Here is a 19788-nt window from a genome sequence, read left to right as displayed (position 1 = left end):
GATACATTGTTACATACAATAAACCATTTCATGTATATGAGTAACATAAACTCGTTGGATCGATTGAGATACAATTACAAAAATTGTTAACATTGGTGGGTACAGTACACAATTAGATGCAGTGGAGTTGGAGATGTATTCACGTAAGCCCGTGCAAATTCAACAGGCAATTGGACCCAAAAGGATACCAAAAACACCCTATCAAATCTAATGGACATACGCAATACGTATAAATATGTAGGAGTATATCAAAGGATAACACTAGATCAGACAACAATGAAGCAATTCAACAGACAACAACAAACCTTATAAGGAAGGACACAAGCCGCTTAAAACTAATACTTAAAATCAGAGGAAATTAAAGAAATTTGTTTAAGCCTACTGACACATTCGCCATCCCTACCTTGACGTTCGAAGTAGTGAAATGGTTTACTGCAGACTTAACATAGCAGAGTAGCATTTAGTAAGAAGAAAAAACTATATTCCAAGTCATGTATTCAACGATAAATACTCAAAAGGTCAAATAGCAGATAATAAAGTCCTTGAGTCGTCCATGAAATGAAAGAATATTTTCATAATAAAGATCATCCACTTTACATAGCTATATATGTTGTAGGTAAAAACTGTATTCCGCTAGCTTTAACCAAAATGAACCTGGTGTTGCGTCTTCCATATTGCATTCGCCTGCTTTTAGAAGACGTCTTCTTTGAGTAAACATTTTAACGGATTTTCGTCAAAATTCGGTTTAAGAACTAGGGCTGGCCCCCACTGACTACAGACTAAACAGTCGGAGCGGGGTACATCATCATGTGCACGCATTTACTGGTCGATTTAGAATTGATGAACGTGCGCACACATACATTACTTTTTTTCTCAATTAAACCCACAATTTTGTAGTCTGCGGAGTGGTTTAATTAGAAATTACATGAAGGTTTCTAAAACTTTAGACACAAAGATAATACATTTTCAGAATTTGCCTTCGTATATTTCTTTTGTAGCGAGACACAGAGCAAGCATGGGTAACTAGGAATGCAACATTTAATTATTTTATTACTTCTTTAGGCACTTGTTTATGCATTGACGCAAAAGTAAAGGAAATGTGAAAATCTGCAGAAAAAATTGTATTTTATATTAGGTCTTATATAGAATGGGGAAACTAATATGTTCACAAAATTGTCCTATAAATTTCTAAAATGTACAGCGTTGTTGGCAATAGAAAAACATCTTAGACAAAAAAAATACAATCCAGAGTTTTCTAGTGTGTAGACAATTCAAAGAACAAGTACTAACACTGCTACATTGAATAAGAAGTACAAAATTCAAATTTATTCGGTTTAACAGTGCCATCAGTTTAACTTTTCATCATTTTAAACGCCTATAACTTTAATTTCCAACACATCAATTTGATCCAAAAGCCTTAGTGTATGGTAGGTTATCAAGTTTTCGTTGATATGTTACTAAAACCAAAACACCTTCAATTTTGGAAAGTATGTTTGTGCGCACTGTACAGGGTGTCCAAGTTTTTTATAGCAAGACTTTAACAGCTTGTAGACCCGAATTTAGGCGCAATGCCACTACCTATCAACAGAGGTATTATAGCGGATATCAAAAAAATCTCGGTTAAGAGTGCTCTAGAAAGACTTTACGAATGAGATGTGCCAGAGTCGAGCTTCGGACGTTTTTGAGGTATCAGTCCTTGGCCATCTGCGCATATAAATTTTAATACTTCCGCTTAAAAGTATGTTAAAGCCCTTCTGCTAACACTCAAACACTCTGTACATTTGTAACGACTTTCATTAAATGTACTGAACTAAATAAATGCAATGACTAGAATGACTCGGTATATAAGAGACATGATTCAATCCTGCATTATTCATGTGTGTTAGTAGCTCTTCAAAGTTCACTAATCGTATATAACACCTATTTAAATAAGAATTTATATGAGATCTGAAATGTAAAGTATCGAGTTTTTTTCATTAAAACATTCAATTTAATAACCGGAATTGCACTTTATTGAATGATCATTTTCTCGAGAAACATTTAACGAGCAAATTGCGGCTTTTAGAGTAATATCAAAAAGCCCGTTTGAGACATGAAATATATAAATTACTAAATTTTTCTTGTTCCGCTGAAACCTATTATATTACTACACTAAATTACGTCCGCATAATACTGTCGATTCTCTTATAGCTACTAAAATAACTGTGATTTTCATCGTTTAAAAGTAGTCCAACAAGGAAATAACTACCTTCATGCCGAGTAAATTACAATAATAACAATTCGCACATTGGCACTGGTTTCAACGGTATAACTACTCACAGTTCCTTTGATATGAAATTTTTCGTTTTTCACACGGGTTTTATATTACACTCACACACACACTACTTTGTACTCTGTTTCCTGCTTTGTCACAACTCGGTGGTGATTTCGTCCTGCGGCCGAAATCCCAATTGGTAAAAATCGTCCTCCAGGAACAGAGGCGACCCACTCAAAAACTCCTTGCTACTCTTCCAAGCCACTGGATCGAACTCCGACGAGGTATTACCTACCAATGTGTACTCAAACTTCCATTCGGGATTCAGGTTATTGGGGTACCGGTCGTAGTTGTTGTGGAACCCTTTAATTGCCGCACTTTGCAGGCTCAACATCGACCCGAAGGGCTGGTCAGGCTTGAAGGTACTCATTGTGGTACTGCCACGCACTGAGTACTCGGTTTCGTCTGCCTCGCTGCGAGGCACGATGGGGGCCTGCAGGAAGTTTATGAGCTGCGCCACTTGAGGTTGCGAAGAGTCGCTCATTCTCTTGTAACGCTTCAGCGCCTTTTCTGCCCAGTTGAACAAGTGCTCCCAATCGTCTGGCATTGATGTGTTTTCGGGAGGCCTGTTGAGGAGCAGCAAGATTTTGGCTAGATCCCTGATTACTGGTTTGTAGGCGCCTATGGCCCCATTGTCCCCTTCCCGGTGCAGCTGCCGTATCTGCTGCCTAGTGTCGTTTAGCATATCTAAATAGCTCTGAGAGTATGGACGTAACGTTTCCAACCTCTTCAGAAAGTCTCTCCTCTCAGGACTATCATCACTCTCAGAACTAGTGTCGCTGCTCAGAGTAATTCGTTTCCTTCTGTGCTTGACATATGCAAAAGCCACGGCGAATAGAACCAGACACAAAACAATGCCCGCTAAGACCCCAGTGAGGATCGTCAGAGCATTCGATGATAGTCCCAGGAAATTACCGTTGTGCGTGCACACTACCCCCATGATATCAACCATGGTGCTCCATTTCTGGTTGTATCCGAAAGGACAGACTTCAACGCACGTTCTCGAGGGGTACATTATGAGTTTGGGGCATTTTTCACAGCCGTTGGGGCCGCATTGCACGCAGTCGGGCTCCGCACACTCTGAAACAAATACTTTAATTAGCCACCTTAATAGTTATTATGGAAAGTTTTCCGGCGATGAAACAATAAAAAAAAGAAATTCCTTTTGAGGTCGACAAACTTTGTTTTCGTCGTCTAATGACCATTGCACAACGTATAGGCAAACACCGGCTGTAAGTGGCCGTACCTGATGATGATGATGATGATGATGCCAGAGAGAAGAGAGATGTTTGCGTTTTTATTTTAAAAGGTTCCAAATGCAAATGGGTTCTTTTGTCGACAGGTTATGAATTTGTTAATATAACTGTAGTTGTTGAAGAAGTGGAATATTCATAACGTGCGCTCCGAAAGAATCTTGAAAAAAATATCTTACTTATCCCCTATAAGATTCGTTATTGATTTACGTAGTCTTTCGCGATGTTTTCCCAACGAGACAGTGCACCTCATAAAATCGGGACAAAGTGAATTTTGAACATACGTAACTGGATGGGTATGGGATAGTAATAGACCAGTGCGGTGGCCACCGCGTTCGCCAGATTTGAAGCCGCTAAATATTTATTTTCTAAAAACGATCGTAGCTTATAATTACCACATCGAGTTAATCGTCAAGGAAAGCGATTAAAAGTAAGTATATTTTCGCTCCCTCTGTATAATATGTAATACTCAATACAGCGCCTAATGTTCAGTGGGCTTCGACTGCAGCGGCAGTTAATCCGTTCGATCATTCAATCCAAGGTAAAACTAGTTCTCAATCGCACCATTAATTACACCTCCTGATTAAAAGAGAAAAAATGAGACACCACAATGAAATCGTGGGATAAGTACTCGCAACCAAAAACGGTCGAACTCCGCTGGTACCGGAGCCATTTGGAAAAAGAACATTTTTTTTTTCATCGCTTTTACTGGCATTTCTACATTTTATTTATATTATTATTACCTCCGATTGACAATTTTATTCCCGAGATGCGGTCATAAAATCGTAATCGCTATTGGACGTTAATAGCGGCGGAGATGGAGAGGTGCACAGCAGACATTGTGGAGTGGAGGCCAGAGAAATGTATTCTCGTAGGTTGAGAAATAATATTGATTAGACAAGGGAATAAATGTTAACATGGCACGTTATTTAATATGTATTCTATTATAGGTGTGTAAGTAAGTGTTGGTTTGAGTGAATGGCTGGCGCCAATCTGCACAATAGAGCCCGAGAGTGAAAAATTAAAATCGTATTAATCAAACCCTCCGAGAGACGTGTGCGACCGGCTAAGTAAAAGCGGGTGTAGTGACCTAAAACTCGGTCTGGGGCTTTCCGATTAGGCAAAGACAAACGGTCTTAAAAGGTTTAAAAACTGCATAAACAGGAAACACATGCCCCGCTTTAATAGATTACTTTAAAAGCGCTAAAAATGCTGTAATCACACGTGTATAATAACGGCACATGGCGCAGCTGCCTTTTTTTAATTGTTTTACCTCATTTCCTTCACGGTTCAATAATAAACCAACACCTTGAAAGTGTATAAACCCATTTTCAAACATAAGCATAATCGAAAATGATGGAACATTTACTCAATAGACGTAAATTACGCTTCGGGCTCGTTATACACATTCTACCATACTTTCACATAATTGCCCAGTAATGGAAACCCTCTTATATTTACTTATACAGGTACCCAACAGGCCGAAACCGAAATTCTATATCGGAAAGCGATTGTCTTAGATTTTATTCTTTGTTACGCACTGATTATCCATAGGAAACTATTTAAAAGAGTCCCATTCCGGATGTGACGGACGCCCCTGGTAGACGCAACAATTACGCGCACAAAGTAGAAATTTTCGAATTCAAAAGAAAATTAGTTATTAAATCATTTTGTCATGAATATTCCTCATCGCGATTCTAAACAGTTGCTGGATAATTAAAAATCTGTGCACTTGTTTAATAACACCATCACGGCAGATCCTGCGATAATAATTTAGAATTACAGAACTAGCCATTAAAAGCAGGATTATTACGTCTATCTCAACTTACATCGGAGGTTAATTGAGAATAAATTATTATCATAATTTGCGGAATTGCAGTGAAATAGGAAAAAACTGCGCATTTTAATTTGTCTTTAAGTAGGACTTTAAAGCGACCCAGTAGCACATGTTGGTATGGATTTTTTGAGCCACAAGTCACGGGAAAGTGTGAGAAAACTTTGACGGTTTTGTTGGGTATGTTTTACTTTCAAATTTCAATATGCAGGGTGTGACAAATTCGAGTCTATGTGTGGGGATCTCGGAAACGGCAAGAGATACTGAGTCGGTTAAATGGAAGCAAAATTGCGTATTTCGACGCTCAACAATAATCCACTTGCGAATTTTTAAACATCCGAATACTTTCGGAAATATCCAATAGAAGCCGAAAATTTGGATTTTCGTTTTTGTCAAAGAAACTCGAAAATCATTACTCAGAGAAAGCTGAAACATTATTAGAGCACTTTTTGTCTGGCTCTCTACTGGTGTTAACGATATTTTTACTAAACAATTGGTTTTTCAAATATCATAAACTATTTTGGATTTTCTTACGGGCGCCATCTTGGATTTTTACAAAATTGAAATCTACATGAAATTTCCTTTCCAGTGATGTATTATGTTCCAATATTTTAGTAGACTTTATATGAATAAAAGTAAAAAAACCATTTCCATCTAAGGATCCTTCAATTGTGTTGTTATGTAAAGCCAACAAACATTTTTTTAAATTTATTTTTATTCATATAAAATCCGCTTCGGATTTTTTAAAATACGCAACTTTGCCTCCATTTAACCGTCTTTGTATCTCTTACCGTTTCCGAGATCCCCATACATAGACTCAAATTTGTTACACCTTGTATAATTTTTGACACATTATTGTAACGTTTTCGACCTCTGTAAAACTACAAAAATTTAGGATTGCGACTCGACTTTCGCGCATTTTTCAATGTTTTTAAATCGCAGAGATAGGGTCTTCGACTCGCAACTAGGCGAATTTATGCATATTTTAACCCACAGAATTTCCGATTTTGTAAAACATTCAACTTTTCAGCACCACAAGTTTTGTTTATTTTGTCTACATTTTTTACTTTTTGCGTCACAAAACTTTGGATTTTATTTTGAAGTTTTTTTGACGCTGACACACGTTTTTTTAATAATTTTTTGCCCAGCACAGAATTGTCTAAAATGACATGTCATTGTCATGTCATTTTAGACCTTGAAATTTGAAATCTTTTGAGGTCATGCAACCATGGAGTTTTTCGGCTTTGTTTAACCGCCCAAAGTAGTCAAACCGCGAAGTAAATGTGAAAATAGATGATAAGAATTTAAAGTCCAAAGATCTCTATACAAAGGTCGTGTTGCAGTGCTTTAGTAGGGCAATTAACAGGTTAATAAATTATCTAGCAGCCAATCTCTAATGCAGCAGCGATGCTAGGCCCCATAAATCAGGACAATGGTACAACGTTGTCCCTTTACAATAATACAAGCAAGTACAAATTTACTTTTACAACGTTTACTTAACACATTCAGGCTCCGGTTTGAGGAGGCGCTGGAGTATAATGTCCTTTACCTTTGGTTCATTTTAGTTCCCCCTTGCCATCAAGGCGGTTGATTTAATGGAAAAGCGCTAAAAGATAAATTACTTGGATACTGTGACCATCGATTTAACAGTTACATTAAATCAAAAAGTAATAAAGCTGACGACAAAACTCTTTAACACTGAAACCCATAAAATCTCAATTTTCCAGCCTGAAATTTCTTCGAAGACCTCTGTACCTATAACTCACACCAGCGGCAACATTTTCATTATCTGGTAATAAAACCATTCAAGATTTAAATCAGTGGGCGTATTTTATGCAAAACGCTAGTTACCCAACCGAGCATAAGTTTCTCTTTATAAACTATATAGTACCCAAACAACCATAACCATAATAGATGCATTCTAGTCACTGGGCCACTCTGTCGGCGCTCTTTCTCTTCTTGTTTGCGCTCGTTGCAGTCCCGTTATGCAATTTATTAGTTGGTAGTGCTTATTGCATGTAAATTCGTGATGTAATCGTCGGGTAACTATATTTTATACCAGTGACACGTGAATAAACCTGTCCGTCCACACACAATAAGGCATATGTGTGCAGACCATATTGTCAACAATGACCGAATTGGTAATGAAATATATTGCTCCCATTCAGTGGTAAATTGGGCCTTGATGAATGAGGCTTTTTTGAATTGGAGAAGAAAGCCATCAAGCGAGATGAGTTGGCGTTTGAGTAATAAGCAGCTTAAGTTGGTACATGAGATTTTTCGGCATGCATTGAGATGATGATTACGGTATTAGCCTACATCTGACTTCATGATTTCACCAATAAGTGTGTTCAATTTACATCCTCGAATATGTAGATAGATATGCTCAAATAGTTCTAACTTACGGTATTTGATTTCTCAGTAGCCCCAAGAAGTTCGTGGGAATAATTATCAACGGGCTTATCTGTTTAGTCACATTGATAAGAAAATGATACAAGGGCGACTTTTTCTCGACAAAATGGTGTATTCAGTTTTCATTTAATAAAGCAGCTTTAGCGCACGTGCTTGACAAAAAAAGTTACTGTACGATTACCTACGTGTGGTATTTTTACCGGGCGTTAATATTTGATCGAATGTGCTGAAGGCAATAAAATTACCGCACATAGGAAAAATATTGTACACATCACGTGCGAACGTGTCTTTGTCTGTACTGACCGACGTGATGGCGAAACGAAGCGGAGTTCGGTCAATTGCGATGAGCAAATGCTCAAGTATCACTTTCCACACTTGTTAGGCAAATTACTATTATAAAATGTAACAAAAAATAACATATAACATGCTGCAAAGCCTTGGTGGGCATATAATAATATATCATCAATTAAACAATTCCTTCATCGACGTAATTATGGGGATTTACGGGCAATAGCAGTCATGCGATTGATGTTGAGAAACCAGCAACGCAAATGCTCTTTGCGCATTTATAGTAGAAGCAATTTTTTCACAGACCTTCTGGTGGACGAGTGTAAGATGCAGAGATAATAAAGAGTAATCTCATGCTAAGAAGTCTATTCTCCAAGAGTAACACGGTTCTGATTTTAAACTGCAACTTCTAGCGCACGTTATTGCAGCTTTAGCAGATGTTTACATGTGTAAAGATATCAAGTTTACAAACATATTGGCCACACACATGGGCAAAGACCCTGAAGGCTATTCGTTTTTACTATTAATTAAGTTTCTGTTTATAAAAACTGAACAAAACAAAACTTTTCATTTGCAAAAATATTGCAGCAAATACTTATTACTTAGAATTAGGTGAACCGTAGCAATTACAAAACAAACCTAAAGAAGTAACGTCTTAAATAAAACTAATCTAAGTTATTAGAGGCCAATAAACAGAGCGATTGGCAATACGATGAACACAAAGCAGGTGGGTATGGAGGATCTGACCTCAAATTAAGCTAATTTTTGGTATGATTTCTTACCATGCCTACATTTGTTGATTGATCTCAGAAAGTGTCTTAAAATTTTTTAAAAACTCTGTATTTAAGTAATTTCTTATTATTGAGCATCCAAACTTTGAAAATATATTTTTTTTATTAACATCTTTAGTTGATAGAAACTTGAAGTGACTGACAGCTCAAGAAAGGGTAGCTTAGAGGTAACTGATGATGATGCTTTATTAATTTTCTTTCAATTCGTTGAATGCAAAACTTAACAAATATATACTAATGAATTTGTATTGATGCGGTTCCATAAATCTTCCTCAGTTTTACACATGTCGAATATACGAATTCTTTTAAAGTCCTATAAAAAGTCACATTTATTCAAATCTGACGGTCGTGGTGACCTGGGTTGAGAGCAGCTATTTCAACGACTTATCCATCCATTTGGAAACTGTTGATTTAAATGTTCCCGAACATCCATGCTGAAATACGGAGGCGCACCATTGTGCATAACCCACAGTTCCTGGCGTAATTGCGAAGGCAAATCTTCCAATAGCTAAGGAAGAGTATTTTGTAAGAAAAACAACTAAGTTGCGCCTTTCAAGTGACTTGATAAAATAAATGGATTAACCAAGTATCACCCAACAATTTCTGCCCACACATTTATATTAATCTTTCTTTGGTAATAATGTCAGGCATCTCGAGCTTTTACCAGCTAAATAAGTCAATAAGAGAAATGTATTTTCAAAATTTCGTTGTTAAGGCATTTCAGAAATACAGATTTTTTTATTAAGGTATGTTCTGAGGCCAACTGTAAGCGTAACAAAAAAAATTCATTTCAAAAATTGACTTGTAAGGAGGTCCTTTACACACATCTGTCCTGTGTCCATTACATTATGAATCACCCAGTATAGGGCATATTTAATCTAAAAAAGATGTTATCAATCAATAGGGTCGTTAGAAAGCGAATGTCCTTCTAGAAAGTGTCCTTTCAAGTACATAACTTACAGTAATCTAGTTGTGCAGCACCTTAAAAATCACTGACTGAAGCAAAATCTAAGTGAAACCGTGGGTAAAATTTCAGTTTTAATAGTGTGAAGTAACGTTCGTTTTACGTACAGTTAGTTGTTTTAAACGTATATCGGGCAATTAAATTAGATAGAGAAAATGCCTCAAAGATAGCCAATCATGAATCATTTTAATGTTTTCTATTGAGTTTTGAAATTGAGTCATTTCTTAATTTACATTACTCCTACATTGGAAGAAATCCACGATAATATGAAAGAAATGGGTCAAAAATGACTTTAATAATGAGAAGTATGCAGTTAATAAGGTTATCGCCAATGGCTATATATTAATTTGTTTTTCAGATATCTTTATAGTGATAAACTATAATGCCGACACAATAATTTATAATCCTTTGTTTGCAATTTCAATTAAGCAACGCAGTAACGATTAGCAAATTCTCTTGCATGAATAACATAATTAAATAATGGCAGCTAATCTGTATTTAATCGCAGAAATCAAAATGCAGGAATAATATATATGTAATATACAGGGTGTCCCTGAAACGACTGTGCAACTCTTGACCAAAAATAAGGCGTCGCGGGCAAACTTTCTTATATCCGCGGCGCCAAAGTTTTCAAATTAATATCGCTTTTTCGGAATAATTACTAAACTCTTTTATCGATTTTCATTAATTTTGGAACTAAGAGTTACTACATAAATTGGCGTGTTTTGATGTGAGCAGAATTTTTTTAATACGTGGAAATATTTAAAATGGCGTGTGTTTCGTAAATAAAATTTTGTTTTTTTGTTATTCCCTGTTCGAATGGCTTTAATTTTTTCTCTGCCACAAGCTGACTTTATTATGAAACTTTTTTGTCTCCTGTAAAATTTTTGCCAGACATGCAGTTTCTCTCCAAAAAAATTATTTACGATGCAATGTTAAAAAAGGCTCGACGCGGTGCCCAAAGTGCAGATTAATTTTTTGACAGAAATTTATTTATGTATTCTGGAAAACCATCAATATTTTGAACATTTGTTATAAGAATTAAAGTAAATTGCTAGTTATTTAAAACAAAAATTTTTTTCGTGTTTTCGCTTCGACGAAACAGTAATGGATCGCAAGGTATCGTAAATAATTTTTTACAAAGAAGCTGTATGTCTCGCGAAAATTTTACGAGACAAAAATAAAGTAACAGCGAAAAAATTTAAGTCATTCGTACAGGGCGTAACAAAAATACAAACTTTTACTTAGGAACCACCATTTCTGGTTAAGAAATTTTTGGTCAAGCATTGTGCAGTTCTTTCGTGAGCACCCTGTATAACTCTTTTGTATCTCGAGGGATCTGCAATACAAAGGCAAAAGTGCATGACGTAATGATACAACCCATAGACCCGTCTGAAGCCTTGAAAGTATCAAGAATAAATTCAGGTCGTATGCGTATACCATTTCAGGCTGAATTGGTGCATATTCTCATGTTTCGTGGAAGTGCGGGCTCAGCTCTGCCCCTTGTTCCCATTTCCTTGTCAAGCAGGAAGGCGAATAGAACCATAGAAAAGATTAAGGGGTAGGACTAGTGTAATTTGAATTTTTAAAAAAGTCATAAAGTTACGCAGCAATGATGTGAAAGCGGGTGAGTATACTTGCTGGACAACCTACTGCTTCCTGTAATTATACATAATGCCATAAAATACATAGGGATTTTATTATTGTGAGTCAGCGAATTCTTAATTCTTAAGCTTAATCCATGGCTGTCACTGTAATTCAATATGGGACAATTGAATCGCATTTCCCATTGTAGCTTCTTTCTATACATGACTGATAACGATAACGAGGCCTTTGCAACTAACCTTCAGCCATTTCTGCTATGCTTTATCGACACATAATTTTAAATCAGTGGATTGTAAGTTCTCGGCTATTGCTCTAATTAGCAATATGAAGCGAATTCGTAAGAAAACTTTATCTGAACAACACACATTAGCACAAATAGGTAGATACAGAGCGGAGACTTGTTCTTTGCAGCCTTCCAATTTCTGAGATATTTAATTCAAATTTAAAATTCTGATTTTATCACCTTGTATCTGGTTGGTATCGGGATGGTTAATATGGCCTAATTTTGATATTTTGACTGCCCTCTAAAAGAGCATAGGTGATAAGCTAAAAAACCCTGCATCTACAGCTGAAGATGAAGCGGAAACGGAGAAACGCAGAAAAGGACAGTTCGGCTACTTTACACTCAATTCTATTCTGATTCGATTCTAATGATTTAACTCTTATTGATTTCAGGTTTATGAAGCTCAAAAGAAAAAAGTTTTGAAAAGGCGCCTAAGAATCAGAGTGAAGCATTAGAAAATATAGGAAGACACATTCAAAAATTTCCCCATCCTTCTAATTTTATTAAAGAAAATTTCTTTACCATAGTTTGCATACTTTGAGAACAATCCAAGAAGGATTCTAGAATTCCCGAAATTTCCCTCAATTCTCTCTTAGTTAATTTTTTTTACAACAAAAAAAACTCTCTAAAATGTTATACGGTTATTCATATAAACCATTCCGCGTAAAATTCTTCCACAAATGGAGTGTTGAAATGAGGCCACCAAGAGGAACCAATATTAGGGAATACCCGGGTAAGTTTGGACATTTCTTAGTATTTTTGCTGAAAGAGCCTTATGGCGACTCAATAAGTTGTGGTTTACTGTTCGCTAACAACTACAGCTATTATGCATTTTATAGCAATTCATTTTCAATCTGAAAATATTTAATATTTCTTATAATTATGAAAATTAATTGTCCTCTTTCTCCTCGCCTCGTAAAGACACTGCACAAAAGCAAGTGAAAAAATGGACGTTTGATTTCATTAAGAAAAATTTAATTTTTTTCTGAAAAATCTTTCCATTTATATAACAGATAACACAACATGCGAAATACTTTAATCTTATTTGGGAGAATTAAAAACATACGGTTTGGTAAAACTTTCTGGACTGCTAATTTCATAGAATTTCTCAGTCTCTTTTTTGTATGTGGTCGGCATGTGAGTTAAAGTTATAAAAATCAATAAGAAAGGCTGGCAGTAGACTATTAGAAGAGACTGTGAGGAATCTATTCTCACCTTGCCCATTGATAATTATACAAATTTTAATTATACTTAACATGAAATGGGAAACATGCATTGCTGAAATATGGCGTCCAACCTGATATTTAAAAATTTCATTATACTTATCAAAAACAAAAAAAAAACCTCAATATTTTAATGAATTTTGTTTAACGCATACGTGTATTTGGTGGAAACTTAGAACTACTGAATTATCGCATGACGACATTAGAAGACGGAATGTAGATACATACAGGTTGTCCATTAAAGATACGGCAAAAATTCAAAGGGTTATTCCCTGGACTTTTCTAAGAATTTTCTAAGAATATTTTGTCCTTTGATGATTTTTGAAAAGGCTCTTCGTTCTGAAGATACAGGGCGAGAAAAATTTTCGACAATAGCAACATTTTATTACTAAATATTACATATAATATAATCATCAAAGAATAAAATATTCTTGGAATAGTCCAGGGAATAATCCCTTGAATTTTTGCCGCATGTTTAATGGACATCCTGTACAAATCGGAAATTAGATAAAGGTGTCCATTTTCTCCTTGTGTCTAATGTCCCCAGGTTCCCTAGAATTGTCTATCATCCAAAGCGTATGATTATATATTTAAATACAGCTTTTTATAGTTTTGGCTAATAAAACGTTTGGGAAATTAATCACGCTTTTTTGCTCCAAACATGAATACTGCTTCATGAAGCAGAAAGATTCAACAATGAAATTTGAAGAAAAAAAATTTATGCTTTCTCACCCTGTGTAATGTTAATATCAACTTTTGGATATACATAAATTAGGTTGAACCTTACTATACATATTTACTTAAGTAACTAGAACTAAATAACAACATACCCAACAATGGTCTTTTAAAGCTAGCAGTGGGAAAAAATACATATGTGAGAACTAACCTGAACTAACCTGATTGTGTGGAATTATTGTTATCATTTTGTTATTATCATTAAGTTCAATGTCTACCCAATTTCCCTTTTTAGAGATTGCCAACTTCGAACGAATTAAGCGATAAATAGTTCCTACCAAACGATAGTAAAAACACAGATTTTATTATAGCTCATTGTTTAGTCCTGGCAGCAATCAGAACCATTAATTTCAGCCTCGACACCACCTGGTACTAGCATAAATATAAAACTTACACTTTTTGCTTGCATAATTATCATAGAAAAAGTCAGCTAGATGCGGATAAGCTAAAATGCCGCTTTATTAGTCATGATATTAGATATGTTTCAAATCCAATGTGCAGCTTTTGCGACTGTATAATTAGTGTAATTAAAGGTTCTCGTTGAGTACCACCTACAAGTTTGGTTCAAATTTAAAATAATTAGTTCATTTAATAACCCATTTGAAACGATTCTGACTACCTATGTATGTATTCATTTTAATATCAGAAAATGTTAAACCTAGAATATTTGTAGGCACTTTACATATTTTTTGTATCCTTTCTTGTGTGTGTTTGGGGGCTACATACCTTCTTTCGTATTTCTCGAAACCACGGCCCAACTCTCCGGTACTTGCACACCAAAAATCACCAAAAGCACCAGGATCACTTTACGCCACATAGTCAAATCACAGCGACCATTGTAAAAGCCAAATGAAGAGATACCAATTTCTTTTTGCGCATTTGCTGTTCGGTTGGTACCTCTCAATAATTAAACCTCGAAAGTCAACTTACTCCCATCAAGAGTCGCGAACCTTTTCTGCTGAAAATCTCCAAAAACCGACGATATGTGCGCTAGAACCGCAAAGATACTACGGAAGTCGACAGTACCGGGGCAAAACGAAAGTACCACAGCATCCCAGCACTGCGGTTGTTCTTTGACTGTGCTGATGGTATGGTAGAAAAAAATCAAGAGCGCGTTATGCTGTGAATTTGTGCGGCCGCGTTGCCGGACTGAGAGTTTTGTCGGAGAAAGTAAGTAGCGCAGGAAGTGCAATAAACAGATGAAGAAGGCGATATTTAGAAGTAGCATTTATGTAAAAATCAAACTGTTGTATTCATATTAATGCTAATGTTATTTATTTCAAAGCTGCGGGTATAGAATGAGTCAATTATGACATCGCCTTCGCCATAATGTCAACAAAATCGTTAGTTCCGTTTAGTATTAGGTCGTAAATACTTGCGAAAACGTTCATGTCTGATCCATGTGGCCCTTTGTAGACAAAATTTGCACTTGTGTTGTTACACTAAGTACTCAGTGGCCCTGCGTTGTTGGTGTTTATTTCCACGTTTTCACACATTAGATTACCTTCGCCATGTTGTCAAGGTAACCAATAAAAATTTTATCTTCTGCACCGTGTATGAAAAGATGGTGATCGAATGTATTATTCTGGCAACATCGCCGCATTCTAACAATCTTCCGTGATGCTGCGGAATAGGTAGGTACCCATACACAGAATGTTCTCCGAGCTTTTGCCGATCATAACAAAGAACCTGTTGCTTTACATTCATTAACCTAGAGGCCTTTTGTGTGTTGTTTGTTTTTCTAGGAATTTGTTCGGAAAAGGTGGCCGCACAAAGGGTCACGACATTTATAGAGCTGACTAATTTACGAACCAACTTCGATTTTTCCCTCCTCTAGACCGAACAGCAGGTTTATCTACAACCAATAATTAATACAGTTTACGTAATTGCCCCGGGTTCGAAAACGCGGTTGCGATTTAATGGATATCTAGATCTTGGAATATTTGCACAATGGCAACTGTTAAATAATTATTTGTCATAAATCTCGTAAATTCCGAAATTTTTTTGAAAATTTTCCAGAGGGGCGATTTTGAAGGTGCTGTAAATTTAAGATTCCTAAAATACTTTTTCAAGGCGCCTGAATTGAGGTGTCTAGGACCAATATAAGACCCATATCACTCCATGAAACACATTTCTAATTTCAAAAAAGAAAATTTATCACCAAAAATTCGAAAAAACAACAAAATTGTGAGATTCTATATTGATTCAGAATACCTCAATTGCGATATTGGAGCTTTGGAAAAGCATTTTTAGGAAACTTCGTAAATAAAGGATTTTCCATAATTATACGGTTTCGTTTAGAAGTATGATATGGGACAAGGGATGTCGCTATTTCTTGAGTAAAATCCTGCCAAATGTCGAATAAAGACAAGATGCCAATAAATAATCTTAATTTTAAAGGATACGTTTAGATTCAAGATTGAAGAACAGTTCTTTTCGACTTTTGATTACCCAATCTACGTTCGAAAATAACTATTTCGCTATAAAAACTTTAATCCAACTCAAATAAAACTTGTTTCATGAACGTTGTAGTTTTAAATATCAAAAAAATGAAAATATATCTTCTTTTTACTACTGTTTTTTTCTATATTAATACTATTTGTTCAATTCTAACAATATAATTTTACGAATTAACTTATTACAAATATAAATATATTTTACTTTGTTCTTTTTCCATATGTACAATATATTTTATCATTTATTGTGGCAATAGAAAATTTTCTATTATTGATTGATCTGTTGTGTTATTGTGGTGTCATCTATAAATCGTTCAACATACAACACATTAATGTTCCAATCATAGGCAGGTTCCTTCTTCTCCGAACATTTAATTTAAACCACTTTTGTCTAGAGGGCGCTACAGATAATTTACGGATGTGTTTAGGTCTTTCACTGGAGTTTGCAGTTCACATTTCTTGTTTCAACATTTTTATACGCCTTATCGAGGTACCAAAATCGACCCAAGTTTTTTGAAGTTTCAAAAAGCTTAGTTCATCATCTCTTGGTGTACATGTATATAATAGTATCCGTAGTATGTAATAGTTTTATATCTATATACATAACAAATGCCTCATTTTCGCATCTCTAACATCATGTATACTACAACCCAGAGAAATATTAGATTTGAGGCCATGTTTTGATAGCCTTAATTTTCTTTTCTTCTCTCGATTTAGGGTAAAAAAGTATCTCCAGGGATAGCTGACATTTTTAATAGCTGAGATTGCGAAAAAGTTGTGATACTTCATGGAAACTCTCGTTCCAGTTAAAAAACTAAGTTACCATGGTAAATTCTTGACAATCTGATGAACTGTTTTTTACTTCAAATACTTATCTGATTTACAAACATGAACATAGTGGCAGAGTCCAGTTTCTACTATGGGCTAACAATGAAGAATAAATAATTGGCATTCCTACTATATCTCTAGTTTTATAATAATTTTAGTAATATTGGAAATTTTAGACTTAAACTTAGAGGTATATCCTCTTTTGACCTTTCTCCATTCCCTGGTATACCTGTAACCATAAAATAAAGTGTTTTTTTATACTTTGCAACGTTACATTTATCTACTATAAGGATTTTAACATTATTTTCTTTAGGCAAAGAATTGAAGGCGTTTTACAACATTTTTTGGTGGTATACAATTACAATACAAATTCATGGTATATAATACAATACAAAAACAAAAAGGTGCATATACAATTGATTGTTCCCATAAAAATTGGGAAAACCTATACAATTCGGTCCGAAATCCGCACATTTTACTTGTTTTGATATATTTAAGCGATAAGTCCAAATAAATAATACTATGTGAAGTCTCGATGGATTCTTTCATAACGGGGCTAACAAAAAAGTATTGATGTCATAAATTAAATTAGATAAGCAGAATTCATAGAATGCGATGGGGGTTGCCTTTTTAGGATATAGAATTAATATCAGCATATATATACAGTATTTTTCACGAATCAGTGCAGTTACATCATAAATGGTGAAAAACGTTACCACATTAATTTAGTTTTATGCAAAAATCTCTGTAAATTGGATAATTATAATTGATACGCTCCGTAGCTACATTTATAGCTGTAAGATTGGCAATAATTTGCAACGTTGTCAATTGTCATATAAAATATATCCTGTTGTTGATTCCGAAGTGCAGAAGTTAGTGAGTTTTGTGCGCTTTCTTTTTCTCTCGAAAATTAGAAGATAGTAATAGTTCTCTATCTAATTATTAAAAATATATACTTGGTTTCACATTGTAAATATTTAAATATAGAAAAAGTCAGAAGTGTAATGTGCTTATTTAGAGGCAATATGAAGAAATCTAAAGCAACCTGGCAACATTGTGACAAAAGCAGCCATTTTTTAACTATGACGTATATATATATGGAAGAAACAGTTTCAAGTATTAACCATAATGACACTGGTAATGTTTGAAACGAAAGTATTATATTTTTTTAATTAGAAGTAATTCTCGTGAAGACCGTGAGAATCTTTACTTCCAGGCAATATCAAAATCTAAAAAATCAGTGTTAAAATTAATTTGATTCGCGTTTTTAATCAAATTGCTCTTCAGATTGAAATTATAATTTATCATAAATACATATTTTTATGGCATGTGCTGGCACCGACATAAAAATAACAAGACGAAAAGGTGACCCCGGCCGCCCAGGTTCGATCGGGCAACCAACCTGGAACCGGCCTGAACCAATCTACACACTATACACTTTACAGGCCTTTCATAAAAAGATATGTTGCAACTCTGTTTATGTAGGCTTATAAAACACGCATTCCCCATATATCTGCGTTTAAGGTTTGAAAAGTGGCAAAAATGAGGTATTTCCTCTCTTTTGTCAAGTATTTTTTGCAAGGTCTTGATCATCACTCACTATCAATAAACTTTGGTTCTAAGGATCTAACATCAATCTATAATGAAATATGGAAACGTCAGTTAAAGAGAAGTATATTTTTGTATAGTTCTCTTGATGGTAGGAAGATCAATGCTCGACATTTGTATATAAAATAGAGGTCGTGTGATACATTTTTCTGAACTGCTTCATGAAAACTTATAAGCAAACACCGTAATGCCTGCGAATGCTATTATTCACGCAATATGCCTCAGAGCAATTGCACTACATTATATTTACTAAAATATATATTGCTAATATGAAGGAATCTAGAACCGTTATTATACAGCGAAAGAAAGCCATGGGAATTAGTTCGTATTCAGAAGGCCATAAAAGATATCTACAAGAACAAGAAAACACCCAATAAGGCCATCTTCTATTCTTCGTCAGGACTTCTATTCAAAATGATAAATATAAATATCATTAATTGACAATTATTGCGATAAAATTCTTATAGCAAAGTGGGTCTGCTGCGCAAATTTCTATCTTAGCTCTTGGAGGAAAGTTAATTTAAACGTATTTTAACATGATTATGGCATTTTTGAAAAGGAACCTATATTGATCATTTATGTAATTTTGGTTAAAACCTTCGCTTGGAATTGACAAAATGATCAAAAAACCTGCATAATGTAAAAATAAAAAGTATTATAGCGGTGTGTGTCCAGAATATGTTGAGGAAATCAAAGAGGTCCTGAAAGGGGTCCATTGAAATGGAAGGTTATTGAGACTCGTTTTAAACATGATTTTTTAGTAAAAATTCTTGAATTCACAGCTCTCCGAAAAAAAACTCTCAAACCATACTTTTGTATAGTAGTATGTATCTACTATAGAAGAATATGATATGTTTGGCTAATTTTTGATATTGTATCTTGTTCAACTGAATTGTCGTTTCATGGAAAATATCGACTTCGTTGAAAACCTCGATGTGACCATTCTATTCTCGTTGTTAGAATGAGTTCATAGAGTTGATCTGTTATAACCCGTCTATGAATAAGAAACGAACAAGAAGCAACCCAAATATAAAGGGTGTTATTAAAGTACGTGGCAAAACTTCAAGGGCTGATTTTCTGATTGATTCTAACAGGAAAAGTTTATGTAAAAATAAGCCTGATAATGCTTCGTTTTCAAGATACAAGGTATCAAGCTTTTTTTTTTAATCTTTACATATAAAAAAAACTCCTAAA

The 19788-nt window shown here is 35.0% G+C and overlaps 1 protein-coding gene across 2 annotated transcripts in view; it reads right to left on the bottom strand.

The window, feature by feature from the left end:
* T48 (FU domain-containing protein T48) overlaps positions 1-14784 on the bottom strand; it is a 190272-nt gene extending 175488 nt beyond the window's left edge. Inside the window, exons 1-2 of one of the 2 annotated variants that reach the window (XR_010752130.1) lie at positions 14429-14784; positions 2355-3394 (exon numbers count right to left, since the gene is read on the bottom strand). Coding sequence is in view for 1 of the 2 variants with exons in the window: in XM_066389966.1 (XP_066246063.1) it covers positions 2409-3394; positions 14429-14519 (1077 nt within the window). In the remaining variant the exon portion in view is untranslated. Of the gene's footprint in view, positions 1-1108; positions 3395-14428 lie in introns of those variants that run through there. The other variant, XM_066389966.1, reaches the window with a different exon arrangement.
* Between the last annotated feature and the right edge of the window lie 5004 nt (positions 14785-19788).

This window comes from Euwallacea similis, chromosome 5, assembly GCF_039881205.1.
Source record: "Euwallacea similis isolate ESF13 chromosome 5, ESF131.1, whole genome shotgun sequence".
NCBI classification, from domain to species: Eukaryota; Metazoa; Arthropoda; class Insecta; order Coleoptera; family Curculionidae; genus Euwallacea; species Euwallacea similis.
This window is presented reverse-complemented; position numbering and strand designations above follow the sequence as displayed.